At 47.1% G+C, this 21,712-nt stretch overlaps 3 protein-coding genes across 7 annotated transcripts; 1 reads left to right on the top strand and 2 right to left on the bottom strand.

The window, feature by feature from the left end:
* Window positions 1-2,637: 2,637 nt before the first annotated feature.
* On the bottom strand, window positions 2,638-15,144 carry JMJD6 (jumonji domain containing 6, arginine demethylase and lysine hydroxylase). 2 transcript variants are annotated; one of them, XM_065034668.1, is made up of 7 exons: window positions 14,837-15,144; window positions 13,679-14,067; window positions 10,465-10,751; window positions 9,013-9,148; window positions 8,766-8,904; window positions 7,987-8,114; window positions 2,638-6,396 (listed from the first exon to the last, which is right to left on the bottom strand). In XM_065034668.1, the coding sequence occupies exons 1-7, from the start codon at window positions 15,002-15,004 to the stop codon at window positions 6,360-6,362; spliced, it is 1,284 nt and encodes a 427-aa protein (XP_064890740.1). In that variant the 5' UTR covers window positions 15,005-15,144; the 3' UTR covers window positions 2,638-6,359. The 2 variants fall into 2 exon arrangements, with proteins under 2 accessions (XP_064890740.1, XP_064890741.1); XM_065034669.1 differs by lacking the exon at window positions 2,638-6,396 and adding an exon at window positions 6,813-6,977.
* Window positions 15,145-15,337: 193 nt separating this feature from the next.
* METTL23 (methyltransferase 23, arginine) lies at window positions 15,338-17,293 on the top strand. The gene is made up of 5 exons (XM_065034678.1): window positions 15,338-15,765; window positions 15,851-15,955; window positions 16,047-16,284; window positions 16,611-16,695; window positions 16,951-17,293. Exons 1-5 carry the CDS (start codon window positions 15,685-15,687, stop codon window positions 17,117-17,119), a joined length of 678 nt encoding a protein of 225 aa, XP_064890750.1. The 5' UTR covers window positions 15,338-15,684; the 3' UTR covers window positions 17,120-17,293.
* Window positions 17,294-17,512: 219 nt separating this feature from the next.
* SRSF2 (serine and arginine rich splicing factor 2) lies at window positions 17,513-21,710 on the bottom strand. 4 transcript variants are annotated; one of them, XR_010467024.1, is made up of 5 exons: window positions 20,930-21,589; window positions 20,252-20,562; window positions 19,803-19,906; window positions 19,043-19,154; window positions 17,604-18,535 (listed from the first exon to the last, which is right to left on the bottom strand). XR_010467024.1 is itself a non-coding variant. In XM_065034677.1 (4 exons), exons 2-3 carry the CDS (start codon window positions 21,289-21,291, stop codon window positions 20,259-20,261), a joined length of 666 nt encoding a protein of 221 aa, XP_064890749.1. In that variant the 5' UTR covers window positions 21,292-21,323; window positions 21,510-21,688; the 3' UTR covers window positions 18,105-19,154; window positions 20,252-20,258. The 4 variants fall into 4 exon arrangements, 2 of the variants coding, with proteins under 2 accessions (XP_064890749.1, XP_064890748.1); XR_010467023.1 differs by lacking the exon at window positions 19,803-19,906 and having other exon boundaries at window positions 17,513-18,535; XM_065034677.1 differs by lacking the exon at window positions 19,803-19,906 and having other exon boundaries at window positions 18,105-19,154; window positions 20,930-21,323; window positions 21,510-21,688.
* Window positions 21,711-21,712: the final 2 nt, after the last annotated feature.

Here is a 21,712-nt window from a genome sequence, read left to right on the forward strand (position 1 = left end):
CTCCCCAGCCTCGGCACCCACCTCCCGCACCGAGCCGGCAGCCAGAGCGGTCCCCCCCCGCCACGTGGGGGATGCCCACACGCCCCCGCTCACAGCCACGGGTGGGATTTGGGCAAGGGGGACGGGGTGAGGAGGGCTGCCTGCAAGCAGCCAGCTCTGCCTGATATGAGTGTCCGGCTCAGGACAGGAGGATCTGCCATTAGACACGGCCCTATATACAGAAAAGTCGTTCCCAGACTGTTCTGTGCACGCACTTGCATCGTTCAAACTGTCTGACTTGGGAGGGTCTCTGCTTCCCCACCTCCATCTCCGGGGCTGCTCGCTGTGGGCACACAGGCACTCACAGAGTCCCTGAGCTCAGCAGGATTGCAGGGAGCTCTGTGCAGGCTGAGCGGTCAGCTGCCCGCCATGTAGTGCTTAATGAGCATTTGCACCTTGTTAGCCCTTGGCTGGGTAGCAGAGGGGCTGGCAGGGTGAGGGAAGGCTGTCCTGGTGCTCCACAGTGAGGAGCATCTGGCAGCATCTCTTCGTCAAGCTTCAGAGCATCACTCCACCTTCCCCAGGAGCTGTGGGTGATATCGATGGCATGTTTGTTTGAGTTACTGTTGCACCCACAAACTGGGAACTGAGAGTATCTGGGCTGTGAGAGCCTCCCCCCAAGCACCTTGCTGCTGGGGTGTCTGAAAAGCAGGAGGCTCAAAAAACCAAGATGTGCCCCAAAACCATCACAAGCTGGCAAGGAGACTGGCCAAGGGGATGCCAGGTCCTTCCAGCTGCTGCCACCAAGGATTTCCTGCCTCTTGAGACTGCTGGGAGGATTAGCCAACCTTTTACAAAGCAGGCTGAAATTAGAAGGCCTAAGCTATTCCTGCCAGGGTAAAACCAACACAGAGCTTTCTCCCAGCTGCATGTGAGGGGAGCCGACATGGGAATCCAGCCCCAGAGTTTCCTCCAGGGAAATGTCTTTGGAGATATCTCCAGGAGCAGAGAGTTTTATTGACTGGCTAAAAACAAAACACGAACAAAGATGTGATTAAATCCCTGGGGTGGGAGGAAGGAAGTGAAGCCATGATCTCCACTGTGGTTTGTCTTTATTGGTAATCCTATCAGGCAGGCAATCATTAGCGTATGGATAATTGTATTCTTAGTAACAATCAACCATGGTACTTATCTCCCCTTCTCCTGCATAGCTTTGCATTTCCTGGGCTCTGATCATCAGAGCTGCTCTAGAGCTCAGCCAGAACACCCAGAGGTGGTAGCATCACAGCACTGGCTGTTTCAGTAGCTTTTTCTTTTCCTCCCCTCCTGTCCAAATCCACTCTTTTAGCTTTGTGAAGGCATCACCTTCCAAAAGGTTGACTCACTAGATGGAAATAGTGGGAAAAGGCGAGGGATGTGACAGCCAGGGCTGCACCACCAGAGCAGCACAAAGGGGTATGAATAGGTCTGGAGTACAGTCAGACTGAAATTCCCCCTCAAGGTCCTGCCTGCCGGGGGGCCGGGGCAGCGTCTGCACAGAGACCGCTGGCAAAGGGGGATAGGGAGGCAATTCTCCTCGGGTACAGCATCCCCGTCCCAAGGTCAGGATGAGCCCGGGGGTGCCAGCCTGGCCGTGGGCAGCCGCAGGAACACGCTGCCCTCTCTTGGGGGGAGCCCAGCGCTGCAGCGGCTGCGGGCGGGGAACCGGCTCCGGGAGAGCCCCGGCCCCGCACAAAGCGGCTTGGAGCCGGGCCCGCCCGCTCCCGGGCACGGCGGGGGAGCGAGGGGCTGGGGAGCAGCTCAAGAGCTTTACTAACAAAGGGGGATTGAGGGGAGCGGCAGGGACAACTGCTGGGAAACAGCCCCCGCCACGGAAAGCGCTGCGCATCCGCCTGCGAGCGGGACAGAGCCTGGCGGGCTCCCTGCGGCCTGGGGAGCGCTGGGGTGGTACCTTCTCCCCGAGCTTCTGCTGCTGAGCCCGCTGCCAGCCCGGCCTCTGGCCTCGCCCCGTACAGCTCTTCTTCCATCATGTTAAAAGCATAGAGTCACAGAACCATTTCGGTTGGAAAAGACCTCTAAGATCAAGTCGAACCATTAACCCCACACCACCAACTCCACCACCAAACCATGGGCCTAAGAACCTCAACTCCATGTCCGTTAAACGTCTCCAGGGATGGTGACTAATCAAGAAGAGTGTTTACATCAGTGTTCAGGAAAGGAAGGGCTTATGCAGAAATTGTGAAACTTGCCATGTCCACAAACTCATCTACTCTTCAAGATGTTTAATTCTACATTCATACAAATATTTGAAAAGCCTCCAGGCTGCTGTCCCACACTCTGCTGCAGCTTATTTACCTGTAGTCACCAGTTTCAACAAGCTCAATAACAAAATATACAAGTTTTTCCACTTCCCCAATCACTGTTCCACTACCCAGCCAAACCCTTAAGAAGCACCTTCAGACACCCAGCAGTGCCCACAGAGGCAGCTCGCTCTCTCTGAACCCCCAGATTTTGGGGGCAGAAGGTAGGTCAGCTCTCTGCTCAGGGTCCAGCCCTTCTGCAGCAACTCTGTGCTGTGTGTCCTGTCTGCAAGTGAAGCCAAAGCCTGGAAAATAAAACCGCCTCTGGCCAGTGAAGGAAAGTGACTAGCCAACAGGATAATGCAAAATAATTGATTTTATTTAAAATAAAAAGCAAAACCACAATCATCCAAACAAGACAATTAAGAGTATCCCAGCTCTGCTGGATGGGGTGATAAAAGCAGCTAACGGCAGCGGCAGGGCTTGGAGCTGATGGCCTGACCGTCAAACAAATCCGTGAGCTTTCTTCCCCCCGTTTCTGAGGGGGACACCAAAAACTTTCCGTCAAAATGATTTAATTCAGTCACCAGTCTTGCTTCCTGCCCCATGACAGCTGGGGACTCAGGGAGGAGGAGTCCAGGTTAATTATGAAAGAGGTTGCTGTCTTTCTTCTAGGCATTTGGAGAGGCTTAACATAACCGCGAAGACAAACTGGAGCCAGCACCCCCCAGCTGGGGAGGGGAGGAGGGTATGTCAGTGCCTCCTCGGTCTCACCTGTTCCCTGAGCACTTGTGCAGAGAACAAGCGCTGAGATCAGCACGGCTGTTGTTCACACACACAGTTCTGACAGGGTGTTTATCCGTCTAGTCCTGAACTGTCACAGCAGACCAGCCTGTATCACTTACCAGACTCAAAAGCACGGCCAGAGCTCAGAGATCCTTTCACCTTTCACCAGAGCAGGCAGGACGGTGACACGGACACACAGTACGATGGGGACAGCCACACTCTAAATCCAGCCTGTGGCTCTGAGCCTGTCCCTGGGAAACAGGGCACCCCTCCATGTGCAGGGGGCTGCGGCAGAGCCACGCTGCTGCATCCAGGGCTCTGCCGTACACAAAACCAGTGGGGTCGGAACAGGAGACATAGGTGCCCCAAGAAGCACAAGCCTGCAGAAGCAAGAGCACAAAACCCCTCTCCCCAGTCAGCCTCCCCAGGCACAGAGCCAGGCACAAGGCAGCACAGCTTTTAACTTTATTCCTCATTCACCTGGCCCGTAAGGCCAGTGAAGCTGACTCCCCAATGAGAGAGAATTTATTCTAGTCCTATTTTAAAACAATTCCAATCTAGCAGGACCCGTTGGAAGCAGGTTACGAAACACCAACGGTTAAAACTCTGGTGAAAACAAAAAGCCTTGTTCTGCTACAATTGATGTACCACACAGCAATTCTGGAAGGGCCACCACAGAACACCACGTGGCCAAGAGTGCTGAATATCTTCCCCAACATTTTCTGCTACAAAAAGCTAACACCAGGTTAGGAAGTCTCAGGTTGTTTAGGATGTCTGGAACACTTTTTTGTGGGAGGATGACTTCAAAGCATCTTACACAGTAATTATGCTTCAGCCTCACAACACCCCTGTGAGCTAGGTATTTTCCTCATCTATTAAAACAAACAGCAGCTCACCAGTTTGGCTGAGGCAAGAGCCTGCAAGCGGAAGAACGAGAGATCCCAGGAGTCCCGATTCCCAGGCAGCCTGAACAGATCCACCTTTGTTTCGTATCTGAAAGTGCCTTGTGGAGAAGTCAGGAGAGCGTTGCTGGTATCGCGATGCCTGCAGCCCATTTCAAACACACCACCATTCTGTGAGGGACATCAAATTAACACAGGCTTCAACCTGAAATGGTTTTATTTTACACCATGGAAGAGTTCAGAGGCACAGAATACCCTGCGTTCTGGCTCTTCTCACTGTGCTTCTGGTGGTAGAGATGCAGCTTTCCTGGGACAGCGATCAGGCTTTTCAGATTTTTAAGACTGCAAAACTGAACCGTGCGTGTCAAATACCACTGGAAGCTACAGCATCAGCTATCTTAGTGACATACAAACTGTCCAGCCACCAAAGAGGGCAGCAGACCGTTCTCTAAGGACTCTTCTCATGGTGAGAGACCTCAGACTTCAAGCCTTCACCTCTCCAGACCCTCACATTCTTCCAAAAAGCAGCAGCTGCAGCCTGCTCTGAGAAGAAATACAGGTTGTGCAGGCTCCCAGGCTGTTCGACCAGGCAGGAAAAAAGGCAACCTTGGCCAGAAACACCACGAGTTTGAGCAGCTTTTTTTAAAATGAAGTAATCCTGCGGAAGAATCTGCAGCAGTCTACAGAGTGCTTGCTTACACCTGGCTATCACAGGAAATTCAAGAGTCTGGACAACTAAGGAGTGTACCAATAAACCTTCCCTCTCTCCATTTTTTCACTGCCACACTGCTCCTATAAAAAAAATGACTGGCACAGAAGATTCAGAAACAGAGATCCTGACAAACATATTTAGGATTCCCTCGTACAACAGGATATGGCCCAGTCTCCAAGAAGGGAGAGAGTCTTTAAACTGGAAGAGACAGTCTTATAAAAAAATGATCAGAAAATTCAGACAAGCAACGTTCGGGGTTCCACCAAATACAACACGTATAAGAAAGTCGCAGTTAAGGCTGCCAATCTGCTTTTTAATTCTGTCATCAGTGCCTGGGCATTATTGCATCTATTTTACACAGACACTGCTTTTACGTTTCCTCTCCCAAAGAAGAACAGCTGAAGTGAGATGGAACACCCATGTCCTGGGTCCCAGGAGAGCACCCAAGGAAGCAGCTTAGCCCAGTGAGCTCCTGGCTGTGCTAATCAGATCGAGAAGGGTCATTTCCTTGCAGGCCACCATCAGCCAGCCAGACCTCTTTGCTGACACCACCAGCACAAGCCCCTGCTAAAAAACCCAGCAGCTTCAACAGATCCCTTGGGGATGAGAGCTTTACCTGGCATAATACGAATGCACTTACACAGACTTAAGCAACACATTGCATTTTTAAAAAGCATAAAACAGTATGTCCCCTTCCCATTTCTCTAAAATTGGCACCGAAAGTTCCCGAAATGTCTGAACCCATAACCTCAAAGGAAAGTCGTTTAGGTATGTGAACTGCACCGGCCTGAATGAGCCCATGGCCCTAAAACTGCTTGACATTTAAAGCCCAGCAACTGTTGTTATAATGTAAAATTCAGACTCTGTCAGTTGTTGCCTAATGCTAATTATCATGCCTGCACCTAAAGGATTATAATTATTGGAAAATGCTGACTTCCCCCCCCCCCCCCTCAGTTTTTGCTGTGCAAGAAACACCAGGATTCTCCTGCTCCATCAAGCTTCCTATTGCAAGGTGCTAGTGCATCTTTGTTACCAGTCATCATAACAGGTACAGAGCAAAAGTAAATGGACTGCTGCTGGTTAAGGTGTTGCATCTTAGATGTATATGTGTAGATTAAGACCACAAAAGATGCTTCAGGTCGGTGGTCACCTTCACTCATGTTGCTTCAGTGTTCGGAGCATTCATACCACCCTCCCTTCCTGAAATTCTGGTGCAAGATCCGCTGGACGTTCAGACAGGCCAAAAGGGCTGGTGTTCCTTTCCTCAAGTGTACAGGACAACATGTAAACATATGACAGTGTCAAAGCAAGGCAGGTTTTTACATTTACCTGCTGGTTTTAAAAAGAGTTCTTTAAAAACTGACCGTCGTCTTCCTTGCCAGTTACGTGAACCATTAAATACTTGGCATGTCCTTACCCAAAGCTGGGTCACTAGTGCACTCACGTGGGGCGCAGAGGGGATAAAGCATTGCACAATAATGTTGAGTCGGGGCATTCCCCTAGAAGTTAGTAAGGAGCCAACCTTCAACAGCACATAATGGAGACGGATGTCTGGATCGAGGAAGAGCGACAAAAACGTAAGGGGTGTGAAAAACAGAAGCAGAAGGGGGTAGAACAGAGCTGGCTGGCTGCTAACGGAGCTTCAACTGGCAGCTGCCCCTCGGTGGGTGTTGTTTTCGCTCAGGGGTAGCTGCGGCCGCCACAAGATTCCCTAATCCTGTCAAAAAAAAAAAAATACAACTGCCTGTCAACAACCACAGCATTTTTCCCCATATCAGGCCAAAAGTTAGCAGCATGCAGGTTAATTGTATGCTTGTTCTCCCAACAGAATTGTACAAGCTGGATAAGACTGTATGTTTGGAACTGTTCCTTCTCAACTAATCCATCCCACAGCTGGAACAGAAAGCCCACCCATCCTCAGAGTGACACCATCAACATACAAGAGGAAAAACAGTGAAACCCGGAAAGCAAATATTCTAGGCAACATGTTAATTTTTTAATATTCAAGGTATTCATTTCAAAGTTTCAACTTCAAATTGCACAAGATTTTCAGAACAGATCTGCACATGTGCTCTGCATTTTTACACTTTTTTTTTTTTTAAATAGTGTCTGCATTAAGGTTCATTATGTCCTGCTGCTCATTCTCTGCCTGAAGTCACAACTGCCTGCTGAAATAGCATTTGACAATGTCATAACAAACAAATTGTTAAAACCTCCAGGGCAAAATAAGCAGTCGGTACAGTCCTTCCCAGCTGTTGAATGATGCTCTGTAGTTGTATTCAAATGTATGAGCAACTCCTGAAAAGAGGAGAGTAGTTAATCACAGCAAGACAAGCAGTGACACAGGTGCAAACAGGTCTTTAGGCAGTACCCTACAGCAGGAATTCAGGCATGATACTGGGAATGTGGACTTCGACTGTTGTAGACAGTCTTTAGCAGGCAACTTGTTTGCACCTGTGCCAAACCTGAAGCATCCAACAGCTGGGGAACCAGACAGCACCCTGACACAGGCAGGCACAGCAGCAGCAGTGAACCAAACTGCAAGGAGTTTGCTTACGAACTTTGCGAAGCTTCTGCTATATGAGAAAAATGCTTCATTTAGCAAAGAGTTTAAGTTCCTGCCTGCAGTATACACCTAGATTTCCAGTGTTTCATTGTTTTTAACCTGGCAAGTCCAGAAAGCTTCCTTCCTCAGCAATTTTACCCTAAGAAATATCTGTTCTTGATTCTGCAATACTAATGTTCCCTCCCTCGAGGCTGACTAGAAATTTGGTCTTTTTTTTTAAATAGGTAAACAGACATTTGGGGTGAATTTTGCCTTTAACAGACAAAACAACAGGCCAGGTTGAAGCAATCCAAGCAACAATAAGAGAAACCATACAACTACATGAAGGTTTTCCATTTGGACAATAAAGCATTGAAACCTGAGCCTTGCCTGATCCTTCCTCATCTCTAACTGTTTACTATTCATTTGTGCTCTCTGAAGAGTTAAAATATCCCACCTCTCCCATTAAAACAATAAAATACTTTCTCTGTTAAAAAGAGACAACTAAGAAAAGTAAGAAAACTGTTTATTAAATAAAGTAAAAAACCTATCAAAAATATCAAGAATCTTAGTTTTCAGTTTGCAGCAATTAAAATAATTTATGGAAAGAAGATATCGCTACTGGCCGACTGCTTTACATTATGCAGGGGACTTCTTCCTATCCACCCCTCTGTCCTGACAAATCACCCTATCTCAACTCTGTCAGCTCTGCCTTGTATAGTCTTTTGCTTGTTTAAAAACCAGCAGTTGCCATCGGGTCACCTGGAGGAGCTGCGCTCTTTGCTCACACAGTCGTCCTGGGAAGTTGTGTCACCGTTACCCATCATGCTGCAAGTTCTCCTCTTTTTCCTCCGGTGCATCATCCCCTCTGTCTCAGAGCCAGAGTCACACTGAAGTATGAAGAGATGAAATCAGAATTCAGAGGAACCCAGTAAACTGCTTGTGCTGTAGAATTCATCATAACAGCAACCCTGGCCTCAGCAACCCTGATTAATCAACAGTCAAAAATTTGTTGTTTTAGATTAGACACATGAAATAAATGTTAAAAGTTTAAAATCTAGGAACAAGTATGTTCTTAGATTTCATTACTGTCCTGGGCCAAGACAATGGATGTGTTCATTTTGGCTCCTAGAAGGACCTAATTTTCCAAGAGCAGACTTGGTGCCTTCTGAAGCACTTAAGTGTCTAGAAAAGTGCCCTGTCGTAACTGATATTCTTGGGTTTGGATCCTTTTCCCCTTTCTCTTTTTTAAAAAATTCATTTTGCAGCCATTTTACACAAGCATGACTTCACTAAATGAGTGACAGATTTATATCTAAACATAGACCAAACAAACCAAATTAATTTAGCAACAGAAAGAGAAGCTTCAGCGGATAGAACATACTAAGGCCGCAGGCTCCTCCACCATATGGATTTGTTGAGTTGCTTTCTATTAATTTCTTCCATAAGACATTAATATTAGGATGAGCATACATCATCAGGTATGGAAAAAACAATATAATTGCAGGATATGGATCACCTACTATAATAAAAAGCATTACCTCTGAATCAGAGTCTGAGGAGCTGGAGCTTGAGGAACTGGAAGAATCGCTAGAACTATCAGAAGCGATACCAGTAGATTCCTGCAGGTCAACTGAATCAGCCAAGGCTGCCAAGTCAGGATGTTCCTGCTTTAGGATCCTACATGCAGTTGAAATGTCGAGGTTAGCCTCTGAACTGTAACACTGTGTGTATATGTTTTGTTTTAAATAGAGAATATGAAAAGAAAGCTACTAAATAATCTCTTACCTGTACCACTTCCGGGACAATTTGGGTCTCCCTCTTACCGTCTTGTGCCACACCACCGGGAAGTTGGTACAGCTGGCAAAGTTCTGCGTGATGGCAATAGTTGTGTCGAGATTGAGAACTACATGCCACCAGCCACCTATAAATACAACACCGATGACCATTTCTGGTTACATAGCAGAAAGCAAGTTCAAGAACAGCCGTGTACACTTTTTTCCCATAGCACAGCTGGAAATTGGACATTATCTCTCAAATCCAGGCAAATTTGCCACCATGTCATCTTTCCTCAGTCTTACTTCAGTACTTGCTCCTGTGCTTTACAGATTCTTGGTACAGAAGGCTGCTCAATGCTCTCACCAAATTATCAGGCTCATGAACAAGACCAAAGATTTGACTTGACAGCACCACACTGGCTACTGACGGTTTATTTAACAGCAAGAACCATGGTAACCCAGACCACACAGTGACCCTCTCTGTTAAGCTGGAGAGCACTTTCCACGCTGATTTAGTAAGGTTCTTATGACTACAGACTAACCTTTCATTTAAAAATAGATGCAAAATTGTTTCCCCACACAGGATAAAAATAGACAGTGGTGTTCTTACAACCCACTTACAACCTCATAAAAAGACTACGGAAACAGTTTAATGGAACCCGACAACTACAAAATCTTAACAGAAGGTACACTGAGGAGTCACTAATAAGTGCCAAGGCAATCACAAGGCACTCTCCAAACATGAGGTCAGCTGTATGTTAGAGAGAAGCAACGTGGAGAGAAGCTACAGGCCATGCTGCACAAAAACAATGCCAGATTTAGAGGCTAGAATTTGTCACTGCATTCACCTGCTTAATCCATGGGCCACCTCACCTCCTGGTGATAATGGACCCACACTGTGCAGCCACTCAAAGAGAATGGCACCTTTACCTGATCTTTCTTTAGCTTTTGATTTCAAATGCAAGATGAAGCATAACCAGAGAGAGGTGGGTGGAAAGTGTCAGTACCTTTAAGTAGTTCTTTTCCCACAGCTAAGAAAAATTCATATGCAATCAGACTACCCAGGCTGCAATATTTAGTCATGCTACAGCATATATAAACTTAAACACTTTCATCTACTCAAACACCTCTATTTTTTTATGCCGTGATGGTTTTCTATTACCACAATTTAGTTCAGATCACATTTCTGTGATGATGCAAAGGAGGTTCCATTTGTTTTGTCATCTGTGTCACATGTAAGCCTATGCTACAGGCCATATATGTTTCAAAATATTCAGAAAAAGCCTAGTCTTCAAAGAGCACCTTGCAATATATATCCCTTTAGAAACAGCTCAAATTAGTTTATTTTGTACGAGATGTGCCATGTAATAAACAGAAATATTCTCTTTGTCTCTACTACATACAAATTATAAAAATATGCTTTTCTCTCCCAGATTTCCTTACTGAAGAGATTCATACATACCTGGCACAAAGACAGTCTCGCCTGGTTTCTGTAAGATTTCCAGGGGTTTGAATTCAGGGGGCCAGGTGGGGAGCTGCGTCCTCGGATAGATGACATTGAACCAAGTGATGGCCTCATCCTGCTGGTTCCCTCCCTCTTCTCGTGTGACTTTGATCAGTTCTCTGGGAGTGCTGGTAGGGAACAGGCACCAACGTTTATGTCCCTGGACTAAGGCATTCCAGGCACTAGTTCCCAAGGGATCAATGTGAATTCCTGTTCCAGAACGAGGCGGGCCCATCACAAACCATCTGCATGGGAGGAAAAGAATTCTTTAGTCATAGAACAAGCAAACAGCTACCTTCATATTTGAGAGAAAATTACAGCTGTTAATTTAATGTACAATTAGAAATCAAGGTAGATACAGTTCCCTAATTTATCTTCTCGAGACTGATAGGCTCACACTACAGCAAAAGATACAACATGGGTTTAACCTAAAAACCAACATGAATTGGGACAGGAATGACTCTGGGACAAGACAGCTTCTTTAAACAAAATACAGTTATGGAGTATAAACAGCTCTTCAAGAAAATATACACTTATTGCAAGATCAATGTGATTAAGTCATAACAGCCTACATTAGGATTCTTACTATGGAGGGGCATTCTCTTAATCCTATGTTTTTCTAAAATTCACTGTTCAAACAGATCCAGAACTGCAGAACAATGAGGAACAAATAAAAGGCAACATAAGTATGGAAAAAAGCAAAGTTATGCAATCCTGGCCTCCCTCTATGCCTTCAGTTCATTTACAACAGGCTTTTCATTCTAACATTTAACTAGTTGGAGCTTATTCTCTAGTGACGGCTCAGGATTTGGTGTGTATATTCTCATTCCCCATTTGCAAGGGTTATTTCTCCCTATGGAGAATTTTATGTGCTACACTTTTAACAGCAACAGCACCTTCAACTGTTCATTTCTCCTGTAACAGAACAGTAATATCTGTTACCAGATAAAGCAGCGTGAGGCGACTTTAATACCAGGTGTAAAGAGGTAAAAAAGGCAATAACTGTTTAATGGGCAGCAGAGAGAGTAGAAACTAAAGCACCAACAAGACCCCTCCATCGCATGGCTGACAGGCAGGTGATACCCAGCAAGAGGAGTTCAGAGGTTCAGAAAATATCAAAAGTCAGTGATTAAATTAAGCTGGGTTCCAAGCATCAATTGCTACCACCAATTGAAGAACTGGTTATCAAGCTGTGCTCTTGATACTTCACAAAGGAGCCATAAAACTTAACATAGCAGGTGTTTGTCACTCCTGTCATCAATTCACTCTTTAGATTCATATTAGCTTTGGAAAGCTAATTAAACGGCAAGCATAACAGCCAAAGTTTTTCTAAGAAGTCAGAAGAAATTAAACACGTGAAGATTTGTCTAGTACACAGGGAGACACACTGTTTAATAGCATTTTTCTGACTATAAACTGCATCTACACATGCACAAGATTTTAAACCCCTTATTTAGCAACACTATAATTCACCAGCATCTTCCTCCAGGTATTTAATTTACAATGAACATAACCCAGCTTGCCACAAGACATCAAATTTATCATTAAAAACTTCATATCCTGTAACTTTAATTTAAAAGCAAAAAACCCCACCCCCCTCCAAGCTAAAAAAGCTGCTTCAGTAAATGGCTTCCAAAAATAACTGCCCTTATTCTGGAAAGGAACAACTCCAATTAAGATGCTCTGAACAGTACAAGTTCTTACTTTAAGATCTATACACTATCACCTCTCAATTCAAAAGTCAATCTGTACAGTGCACAAATGCATACTCTGATCATATAAGGAAGCACCACTTCCTGCTGGATTTTCAATTATGCTCTTAAACCACAGGATATTCTTCTCCCATTTCTCTACCTGGATGAAACCCCTAACTCCAGGAGGCATCAGCATGCTCTCTCGCATCACTTGTCTCTCTCTCTCTCAAAAAAAAGTAACAGGCCCAAAAAAACCCCACATTTTCCAGATGTTAGGGAATAGAAAACTTCTATAACACAGAACAAACCACAAGAATTGTGAATACCAAGATCGCAAGCAAGCTTGGCATGTATCTGTAGGTGGGTAGGGTGTGGGGGAGAGAGATATCAATGTGAGTCACGACCTAGTGTGAGTCAAACCTATCTAGTTTACCTATTACTTGGATAAATGATTCCCAGTTCTGTAAGTTCATTCAATTTCTGATAGAGACTACACCTGGTGTGCTTTTGTGTTTAATCACAGCATTGTGTGTTCTTCTTAGAACTAAACTGCAAAAATAGCCTGATACAACACTGTAAAAACACCTGCTTCAGTGAGCTTAAATAGAACTTGTTTTGTGCTTCATAAAAGCACAACTGGACTAGAGACACATGAAAGAGAGAACCATTATCCATTTTCTATTTCATTAAAAAAACCCCAAACAATAAAAAAACCCTAATCACAACCTCATGTCACTCAAAGGGCAAGGCATTCTCTGACAATTAAAATGTGGCTTAAAGACTTAAATTACTTGAGAGCATTCAGTTTATGCTTGTACTGCTATGAAGCATTATATGAATGTAGATAGAAATCCCTTTTGTATCTAACTGCCCAAATACAAGGTTGTTGCATTTGATTTCAGGAATGAGGCGTTATTTCAATCCTGTTTCAATCAGATGGAAAAAAAAAAAGAGTTGAAAAGATTACAAAGATAAGAAATATTTTCCTCTCTCTAAATCATCTGAAGAGGAGCTAAGAAATAGTCTCCACACTTTGTATTAATCTAGCTTAAGATCTTTACCTTAAAAGGACTGATTTATAATCAAACAAAATCCCACTATATACATAAGACACTGGTGCAAAACCCAGGAGCTAGTTCTGAAGCATATAACACTGGAAAGCCAGAAAGCACATGTAGCACAAAATTAATCTTCATAGCTTTCAGTAACCATGTATTTTTTTTAAAATCTAAGAATTGAGGCAAACTGACTTTTAGGAATAAAAAAGAACCAAAACATAAACTCGTAGAAGCATGGTGGCAGAACCAGAAATCACGATACACAAATCCACCCTGCCCTTCTCTCCCTCAGGTTACGGATGTATACTCATTTCAAAATAGCAGACGTAAAGCTAGCACTTTGTTTTACACCATACCTACTTAGGATGAGCTAACGAGATGGAAAATACCTAGTTTTATCTTGTTGTCACTGTACTATACCTGTAAGGTGGCCTTCGTTTCTCCCCTGCATACTGAAACAGATCATCTGTGAAGAATTTGGGTACTTTGTAGTCCTCTAGGAGTTTCCTGCGCTTGGGATGCTCTCCATAACTGCTGTCAAAGATGTAGAGTGGGCTGTCATCGCGTGTGGTTTCCATATACTCTATGTAGTATTTCATCTTCATCTTCACAGAATAACCGTCATTGTCCTCCCCACACTTGAACTTCTGGTTCCTATATTTGCGTTTCAGTCGTTCCAGAGTCCACTTCTCTTGTGCAGACCAGCCCACCTGGGCATTCAGCAGAACTACAGGCTTGTAAGGTTTTTCATAACGCTCAACAAATTCTTCCACTGTTAACTGGAGTGCATCTGCCCTCTCCACATTATCCTTTGAAACCAAGAGAAGGAATACAGAACAGCTATTAGGATAAAGTCCAAGAACCATGCTTTCTAAGTGGGTGTGGAAGAGTTTCACACTCACACTTTGCTCTACACACCACGAGGGTATCAAGCTGCCCACGTTATTTTAAGCTCCCCGAGGCTGCAGTCCTTCTTCTCACGCCCCATTCCCTGTGCCCATCAGTAACACCCACAGCCCGGAGCCGTTTGGCTCTGCTCCCCACCGAGGCAATTCCCCGGGCCGAGAGGCCACCCTGCCCTTTCGGGCTGGCACATTCCCTGCTGCATTTCACCTCCACCGCCGCCCCCGGGGAAGGCACCTGGGAATTACGTGGGTGGCCGTCCCACCCCGACCGCCACGTGGAGGGAGGAAAAAACGTGGGTGCTGGTTGACCCGCCCTGACCCCCTCCCTGAGTCCTCAGCACCCTCGGGGAGCCCCACCAGCTCCGAGGGAGCCTCAAGAAAGGCCTCAGACTTCCCCAGCGCCCCTTCTCCTCAGGCCTCCACAACTCCCCCCGGACCCCATCAGTCTTTCCCCCCCAAGTCCCCCCTCGGTTGTCCCCCCCAATCGTCTCATTCCCCCAATCCTCACAGAAGCTCCTCAGTCATCCCTCCCTCAGTCCCCCTCATCCCCCCTCAGTTTGCCCCCCGCTCGCAATCCCCTCAATAAGCCCCTCAGTCGTGTCCTCCCCGTTGCCCTCAGGGCCTCCCTATTCCCCTCATGCCCCCAATTCCCCAGACTGGGGCCGGGGTGCACCTTGCAGGCGGCGGGGCTGAGGGGGAAGGTCTCGCAGTAGTTGTGGCGGGTCCAGTCCAGCGAGTCCTTCAGCTCGGGCCGGGCGCTGCGCTTCGCCTCACGGATCCGCTTCTTGCTCTTATGATTCATGGCGACGGCACTAGCGGCAGCGCTGGGGGCCGTTACCATCCGCTGTCGCTGCTCTCAGCGAGCCCCAGGTGCCGCTCCGCGCCCGGCGCAGCCCCCAGCCCGGCCCCGACTCGCCCCGGCACGGCCGCCGCACCTTCGAGAAATTTCACCCCCTTGCCGCCGCTGTCGTTGCGGCCCCGCCCCCGGCCCCTTCCTATTGGCTCGCTGCGCCGTCGTCTTCCGCCATGCCTCGCCCGCCCACTGGCGCTGATTGGCTGAGGCAGGGAAGCGGCGCGGCCGGGCCGCCATCTTGGGAGGGAGGGTGTTGCTGGCGACAGGAAGGGAGCGTGCGCGCCGGTCGCCCTTGATCGCATTGACCCGCTCGCCGGTGAGGTCGCCCCGGGAACCCGCCGCCGCCTCTCCCCGTGCTAGGACAGGCCCAGGCTGCTCCCGAGACAGCAGCCAACCGGCCGCGCGTCAGCGGATTGCACGGTGCCCCTCACGGCACCGACCCTCCGGGACGACCTCGTCCGCACCCGCCGGGGCAGTGGCGCGGACGGGAGCCGCCGCTTCAGGCCCGGTTTGACCGCGACACACGGGACGCCGGGGCAGGCCTCCCGCTGCGCGATCGCCTCGCCGCCATCGGCACCCGCGGCGGCGCTCCGCGTGACGTCACCCTGCAAAAGACGCCGATTGGTCCGCGCGCAGCCTGCTGCCGACGTGGCCGTCCGCGATTGGCCATGGGGGACCCGCGGCGGGGCGGCGCGCGGCGGTACCGCTTCACGGAGGGGCCGGCGGCGCTGGCGCTGCGCATCCCCGAGGTACCGCGCGGCGGGGGGGGACACCGCGCAAACCGGGACGCCGAGCGGGACCCGCCTTTCCAGCGCCGCGTCCGGTGTGTTTCAGGTGCTGGACTCGCAGTACGGCATGTACGTGTGGCCCTGCGCCGTGGTCCTGGCCCAGTATCTCTGGGTGCACCGGAGCAGCCTCCCCGGCAAGCGGGTGCTGGAGGTACCGCTGAGCGACCCCACGAGCACCCCCTTTTGCTCAGCCGCGGGGGCATCATCCCCGTTTCTGCTTGGGTGACACGGTGTGGTTGCAGATCGGTGCCGGTGTCAGCCTCCCCGGTGTGGTGGCCGCCAAGTGCGGGGCCGAGGTGACCCTGTCAGACAGTGAAGAGCTGCCCCAGTGCCTGCGGAACTGCCGGAGGAGCTGCCTGGCCAACCGGCTGCCCCACATCCCCGTGCTGGGGCTCACCTGGGGGCGGGTGTCCCCGGAGCTGCTTGCTCTTGCTCCCATCGACATTATTTTAGGATCAGATGTCTTTTTTGACCCAAAAGGTATGTTATCTCTGGTTTGTGACAAACTGCAAGGACTTCATGTCCAAGGAATACTGGGAACACTGAAAAGAGATCAATTGACAGCTTTTATGACACCGTGCTATCAAACTTCTTGTTTTTGGGGTAATTCTAGCATTAATATATCATAAGTATCACTGAAAGGTGCGTGGATAGAAAACAGTAATTAACTGCTTAAGGCCATGCTTCTCAGATCTCTTATACAGCTAGTCTTGTAGTGAAATTTTAATTACCATTTTGTATAATGAGGCATATTTTTTAGAATCCAGAGACTAACGAAAACTGCTTAATCTTCCCAAACTATACAGACTTCGAAGATGTTTTAACTACAATTTACTTCTTGCTGGAAAAGAATCCACATGCTCAATTCTGGACTACTTATCAAGTCCGAAGGTAAATTCTTACGCATATTTAAGACTCAAATCTTAATTCTCATCTCCCCGTATTAGCTCTTTACTAAAGCTCCTCACAGATTGTGAATCAAGCTGGTATTAGCCAAGTAAATCCTAGGGGTAGCAGCCAAACCAGAAAATAATACGAGAGCTACAAGTTTACCATTGACTAGAAAACTCTTAGATTTAAGCTTGGTGACAGTCTCCTATAATGACTGCAGAAGTATTAATTGGATTACGTTTCCTCACCCCTCAGTGCTGACTGGTCTATTGAAGCTTTGCTTTGCAAATGGAAACTGAAGAGCATCCACGTGCCCTTACGCTCCTTCGGCGCAGACAAAGAGCACTTGGGCAGCTCTTCTCTACCAGGAAGACACACAATCGAAATGATGATCATCTCACTAGCAAAATCAGATGGTACTTAAAAGTTTATTCCACTTGTTGGTTCCAATACAAGATGATACTTAACTGTTCACTGTAGCATGGATCTGCAGAAAACTCTCTGTTCACATCAAACCTCATGCATATTTTTTTGGGGGAAGCAGATCCCCATAACAGTTAAAACATGCATTGTAAAAATAAAGCTGTTCTATTGTTTAGCTATGGCTTTTGAGAAATTTGTGCTCCTCCCCAAAGACCGTGTCATTGTTCAGACTCAGTTCCGTTCTGTAAGCCACTAACATAGCTGAACAACCCCCAATCCAAAAGATCCAGCTTAAATTCACAACTTGAGCTATGAAGAAAAGTTAACTGCACTTTCAAGATAAAAAAAATATCCCTGTGAGATGTTTCCCATGACTGAAGTTATTTCCCAAAGATTCAGACACAAAAGCCAGCCGGTTTATTTTTAAATGAATCTGCATAGACTGCTGCTAGCCACGCAGTCTGGGAACATACAAACTGCTCAACTTTGTAGAAAAGTACTTTTAATCCTCAATCAAGCCAGACTGCAAATATTCAGATGTTTCCATTCCCATTTAACATACATGCATAAAGTTAACAAGGCATTACAATAACCCTTAACAGATGATGGTTGAAATTACAAGTCATTTGGTATCCAAATCAAGAAAAAAAAAAAAATCACTATGATTAACTATCACCGAGCAGCAGCCTGTTGAGTCAGGGCAAGCACACAGCAAATGCAATTAGTACCGCTCAGGGTGTTTTTCGTAACAATTGTTTAACGGACCTGTCTGGATCGGTGGTTATAGCCTGGTGTGCAATACTTGCCATACAACATTTTGGTTAGTCACAATACTAGATAAGTTTGCCCGTAGTAATTTAAAAGCAACCCCAATGGATAAATTTTAAGCAGTAGAATGCATTCAATTACTATATAGAAGTTAAACATTTGACAGTATAATTGCAGAATTTTTTTCAAGCTAAAAATAAGCTGACTCAGACATTAAGTTGAGAAAAGTTAACACAGAAAAATGTTTAATATTAACTACAGAGACAGTGGGCATAGTACAGAATGTCTTAAGCAAAAGATACACCAATCAGTACTTACAAAGGAATGAACCATTTGTTTTCTTAACATTACATTTCTTATATGTAAGTTCATATATGCAGGTCGGTTTTACCATTCTGGAAAAAATAAGGTGTGTATACCATCGGCTAGATGTGCTCACTGTATGCTCCATTATTTTTACGCAAGGCCCGGGTGACTGGAAGTGCAGTTGTCAGGCATTTTAATTAACTGGACAGCCATTTGTTTCTGCACGACAAGGCATCGTTACACAGGAGCAATCAGGAGAAAACAGGAAACAGCCAAGCACTCTGCACTGCAACACGCCACCTTAACAGCTAACCAGCATTACTCAACTGCTACACAACTGCGCCTAGTGCACAAAAATACATAAGAGAAGAGATTAGAATTGAGTCTGATAAAACAATATTTTCAAATATCAACTGTCACCTGAAAAAAGTTCTACCAATTTGAATTTGAAGGTAACTATTTGAATTCAAAGTAAAAAATAAAATAAGCACTTACAGTTAAGTTTCAAATTGAACTTTTGCAGAATTTTATTTAAGGAATATAGACAAAATTAAGAATACTTTTTGACAGAGTTAGCTACTCAGCATATAATAGCTGCATGTTTCCTCAGTATGAAACTGGAAGCAGCAAGTTACCATCAGTTTAATTTCAAATAAGAGTCAGCACTATATAAACAAAAATGAAGTTTTACCTCAAATATCCAAGCCAATAATGAAATCGGTAGTCGTTCACTTCACTAAATTACAAGAAATTTGAATAACAGCAACAAAATGGCACATAAAATGTAAAATCTGCCACTTGAGGTGCAACTTAAACAAGTAAAAAGTTAGACAAAATGTTACAAAATAACCTTTTCAACAGCTGGTTGCTCGTGCCAGGGGTCTCTCCAACGGACTGAAGACTCAAGCGATCATTTCCCCCCAAGGGCGTCCTTTATGTGGGTTCTCATTTATCTGATGCATCTAGATTTGAAGAAAAAGAAGTTCAGCCAAGTTTCTACCTTGTATTTTTATGTTGTGGATGACTTCAGGTATAATTCTAGTTGTGCTTCAACTGGCTTTGCCTAATTTAATTAAGTTTTAGGAATTTCCATAGTGTTCCACCTCCCCCCCATGTGTTGCTTTACTTCAGAGGCCAAATATGAGGTTCTGTTTAAGTATTTAGTTAAAGTAGAATAAGCATCAGGCTGGAGATCAAACCACCATTAACTTCAATTCAGCCTGTTCAGTGATAAACTATTAAAAGTTATTTAAGTTATAAAACTAATACTTCTTCACAAAGGCTTAACTAAACTCTAATTAGCATTCAAAACAAAGTATGACTAATTTTCCTACAATTATCTAACTTCAGAGCTAGCTTAGGCCCTTTCCTTTTAAAAATAGGACCAAACAGTTTGAAAAGTTAAAGACACACTATCCTTTCCCCACCCGGTGTATCCTTAGATGCCTCTTCAAGATGTCGACTTGAGGAAAAACTAGTTTCCATGGTTTTCTCGTTGCAAGGAATTTGCCACTTTTCTAGGACAGTTATTACCTCCAGTCAGTACAACGGCCACTGAACCGATCTTCCGTTCTAAAAGGATAGTGTATCTTTAACATTTAAAGACAAACCTGCTCCAACACACGCCCACAGAAACTGGTCCCTGGAGGATCAGCCAAATCAGTTAAAATCTGCAATACTGGCCAATATTCTTTTAGCAAACAGGAGACCGCAGCTTTAAAGGGGAAAATGCAGATGTTGGATAAATACAGTAAGAAATAGTCATTTTCATCATAGGTTGTGTCTCATACAATATTTTATTAAAAGCAAGTCATTAAATCTCGCAATAAAACATTTTCCCTGTAAAAAAAAAATTCTCCGTAGAAATCCCTTCAGTATTAATTTCCCTAAACCAATAACCAAAGGCAACCGCTAAAGAAAATTAAAAAAAAGCTAAAAACGTGCCCCGTTAGGATTCACTTAGTTCAGGCTATTAATACTCTAATATAGCTACCCAACACCCCACCTAAGTGCTCTAATAAAGTAACATGCAACATGTGCTGGTCCTGAGGTACATTACCATGTTCCTAGGAGGATACAGCTCCTTCTTCTTCTGGAGACTTGGGAGGGCTCTTAGACCTGGATCTAGAGTTGGATTCCCTCTTTGAGGCAGGGGGAGGGCTTCTAGATCGGGACCGCGATCTTGACCTGGACCGGGATCTAGAGACAGACGAGGACTTTGACTTGGATCTCCTGGCAGACCTGGACTTGGAGGTGGAGCGAGACCTAGACCGTGTGCGAGATCGGGATTTGGACCGACTGTAGCGGGACCGACTGCGGGATCTAGAGCGGCTCCTGCTTCTAGATCGGCTGCGACGGCGTCTTCTAGGGCTAAAACACAGCAGGAGGGGAAAAAAAAAAAAGCGCGTTAAAAGTTGAACAAGGGCGGCGCAACCAACTTCAACAAGTACTTCGGGACAGGGAGGGCGGAACGGGACCCACGTGGGCAAGAAAATGAGCGTTCAGAGGGCGCCATTGTTCGGAGTGAGTGGCCGGGGGCTAAAACTACTACAGGGCGAACCCCTCCCGCTGCGGGGGAACTCCACGTGCTTTCGCTACTACACCCCTACTTCTCCCTCCCAACCCCACCACCCAAATCCCGTGGAAAAGGAACCAGAAACACAACCACGTGTCCAAGCCCCGTCCCTCCGCGATACAACTTGAACTCCGCCGCCCCCCGCGCCCGTCCCGGACCAACCTGCGGCTGCGGCGGCCGTAGCCGCTGCTCCCGTAGCGGCGAGGGGGCGGCCCCCGCCGGCTGTGGTGGGAGTCGGGGGGGCGCCCGTAACGGGCCATCTGCACCCGCAGTTCCCGGCCGTCCAGCACGGCCCCGTCCATGGCGTCCATCGCGTCCTCGGCGTCGCGTTTGTCGTGGAAACGCACGAAGGCGAAGCCGCGACTCTCCTTCGTGTAACGGTCCCGGGGGATGTAGACGTCGCCCACTCGGCCGTATTTCTCGAACACCCTCCGGAGCGTGTCCGGGGACGTTCGGTAGGTCAGATTGTCCACCTTGAGGGACGTCATGCCCTCCACGTCCGGCGGGGGCCGTCCGTAGCTCATGGCGGGCGAGAGCCCACGAGGGGCGGCGGCGGCTGAGAAGAAACCCGAGAGAACGGGAACGGGTCAAGAAGCGGCGCGGCCCTCAGACGGGTGAAGCGCCTCACACCGGAGGGGGAGCCCCTGAGCGGCGGCCCAGCAAAGTCCAAAAAGGCGGAGAGCTACAGGGCATAGGGAAAAGCCGCGGAGTCCTCAGCGCAGAGGGAAGAGCAGACACCCACCTCCGGGCTCCGGGGAGAGGCGGCCGAAGGCTGCAGCGGAGCCGAAGCGCCGGGACCGGCCGCCCTCACCCGCCGCCGCGAGGAAATGAGTGGGGCGCCGCCCGCGCGCGCCTACTTAACGCCACAAAATGGCCGCCGGCGACACGGAAGTGAAACGCCGCCCGACGCGCGGGGCCCTCGCCCGGTGTCGGGTTCGCCGGGAG

Source organism: Columba livia, chromosome 18 (assembly GCF_036013475.1).
Source record: "Columba livia isolate bColLiv1 breed racing homer chromosome 18, bColLiv1.pat.W.v2, whole genome shotgun sequence".
In the NCBI taxonomy this organism is placed as follows: Eukaryota; Metazoa; Chordata; class Aves; order Columbiformes; family Columbidae; genus Columba; species Columba livia.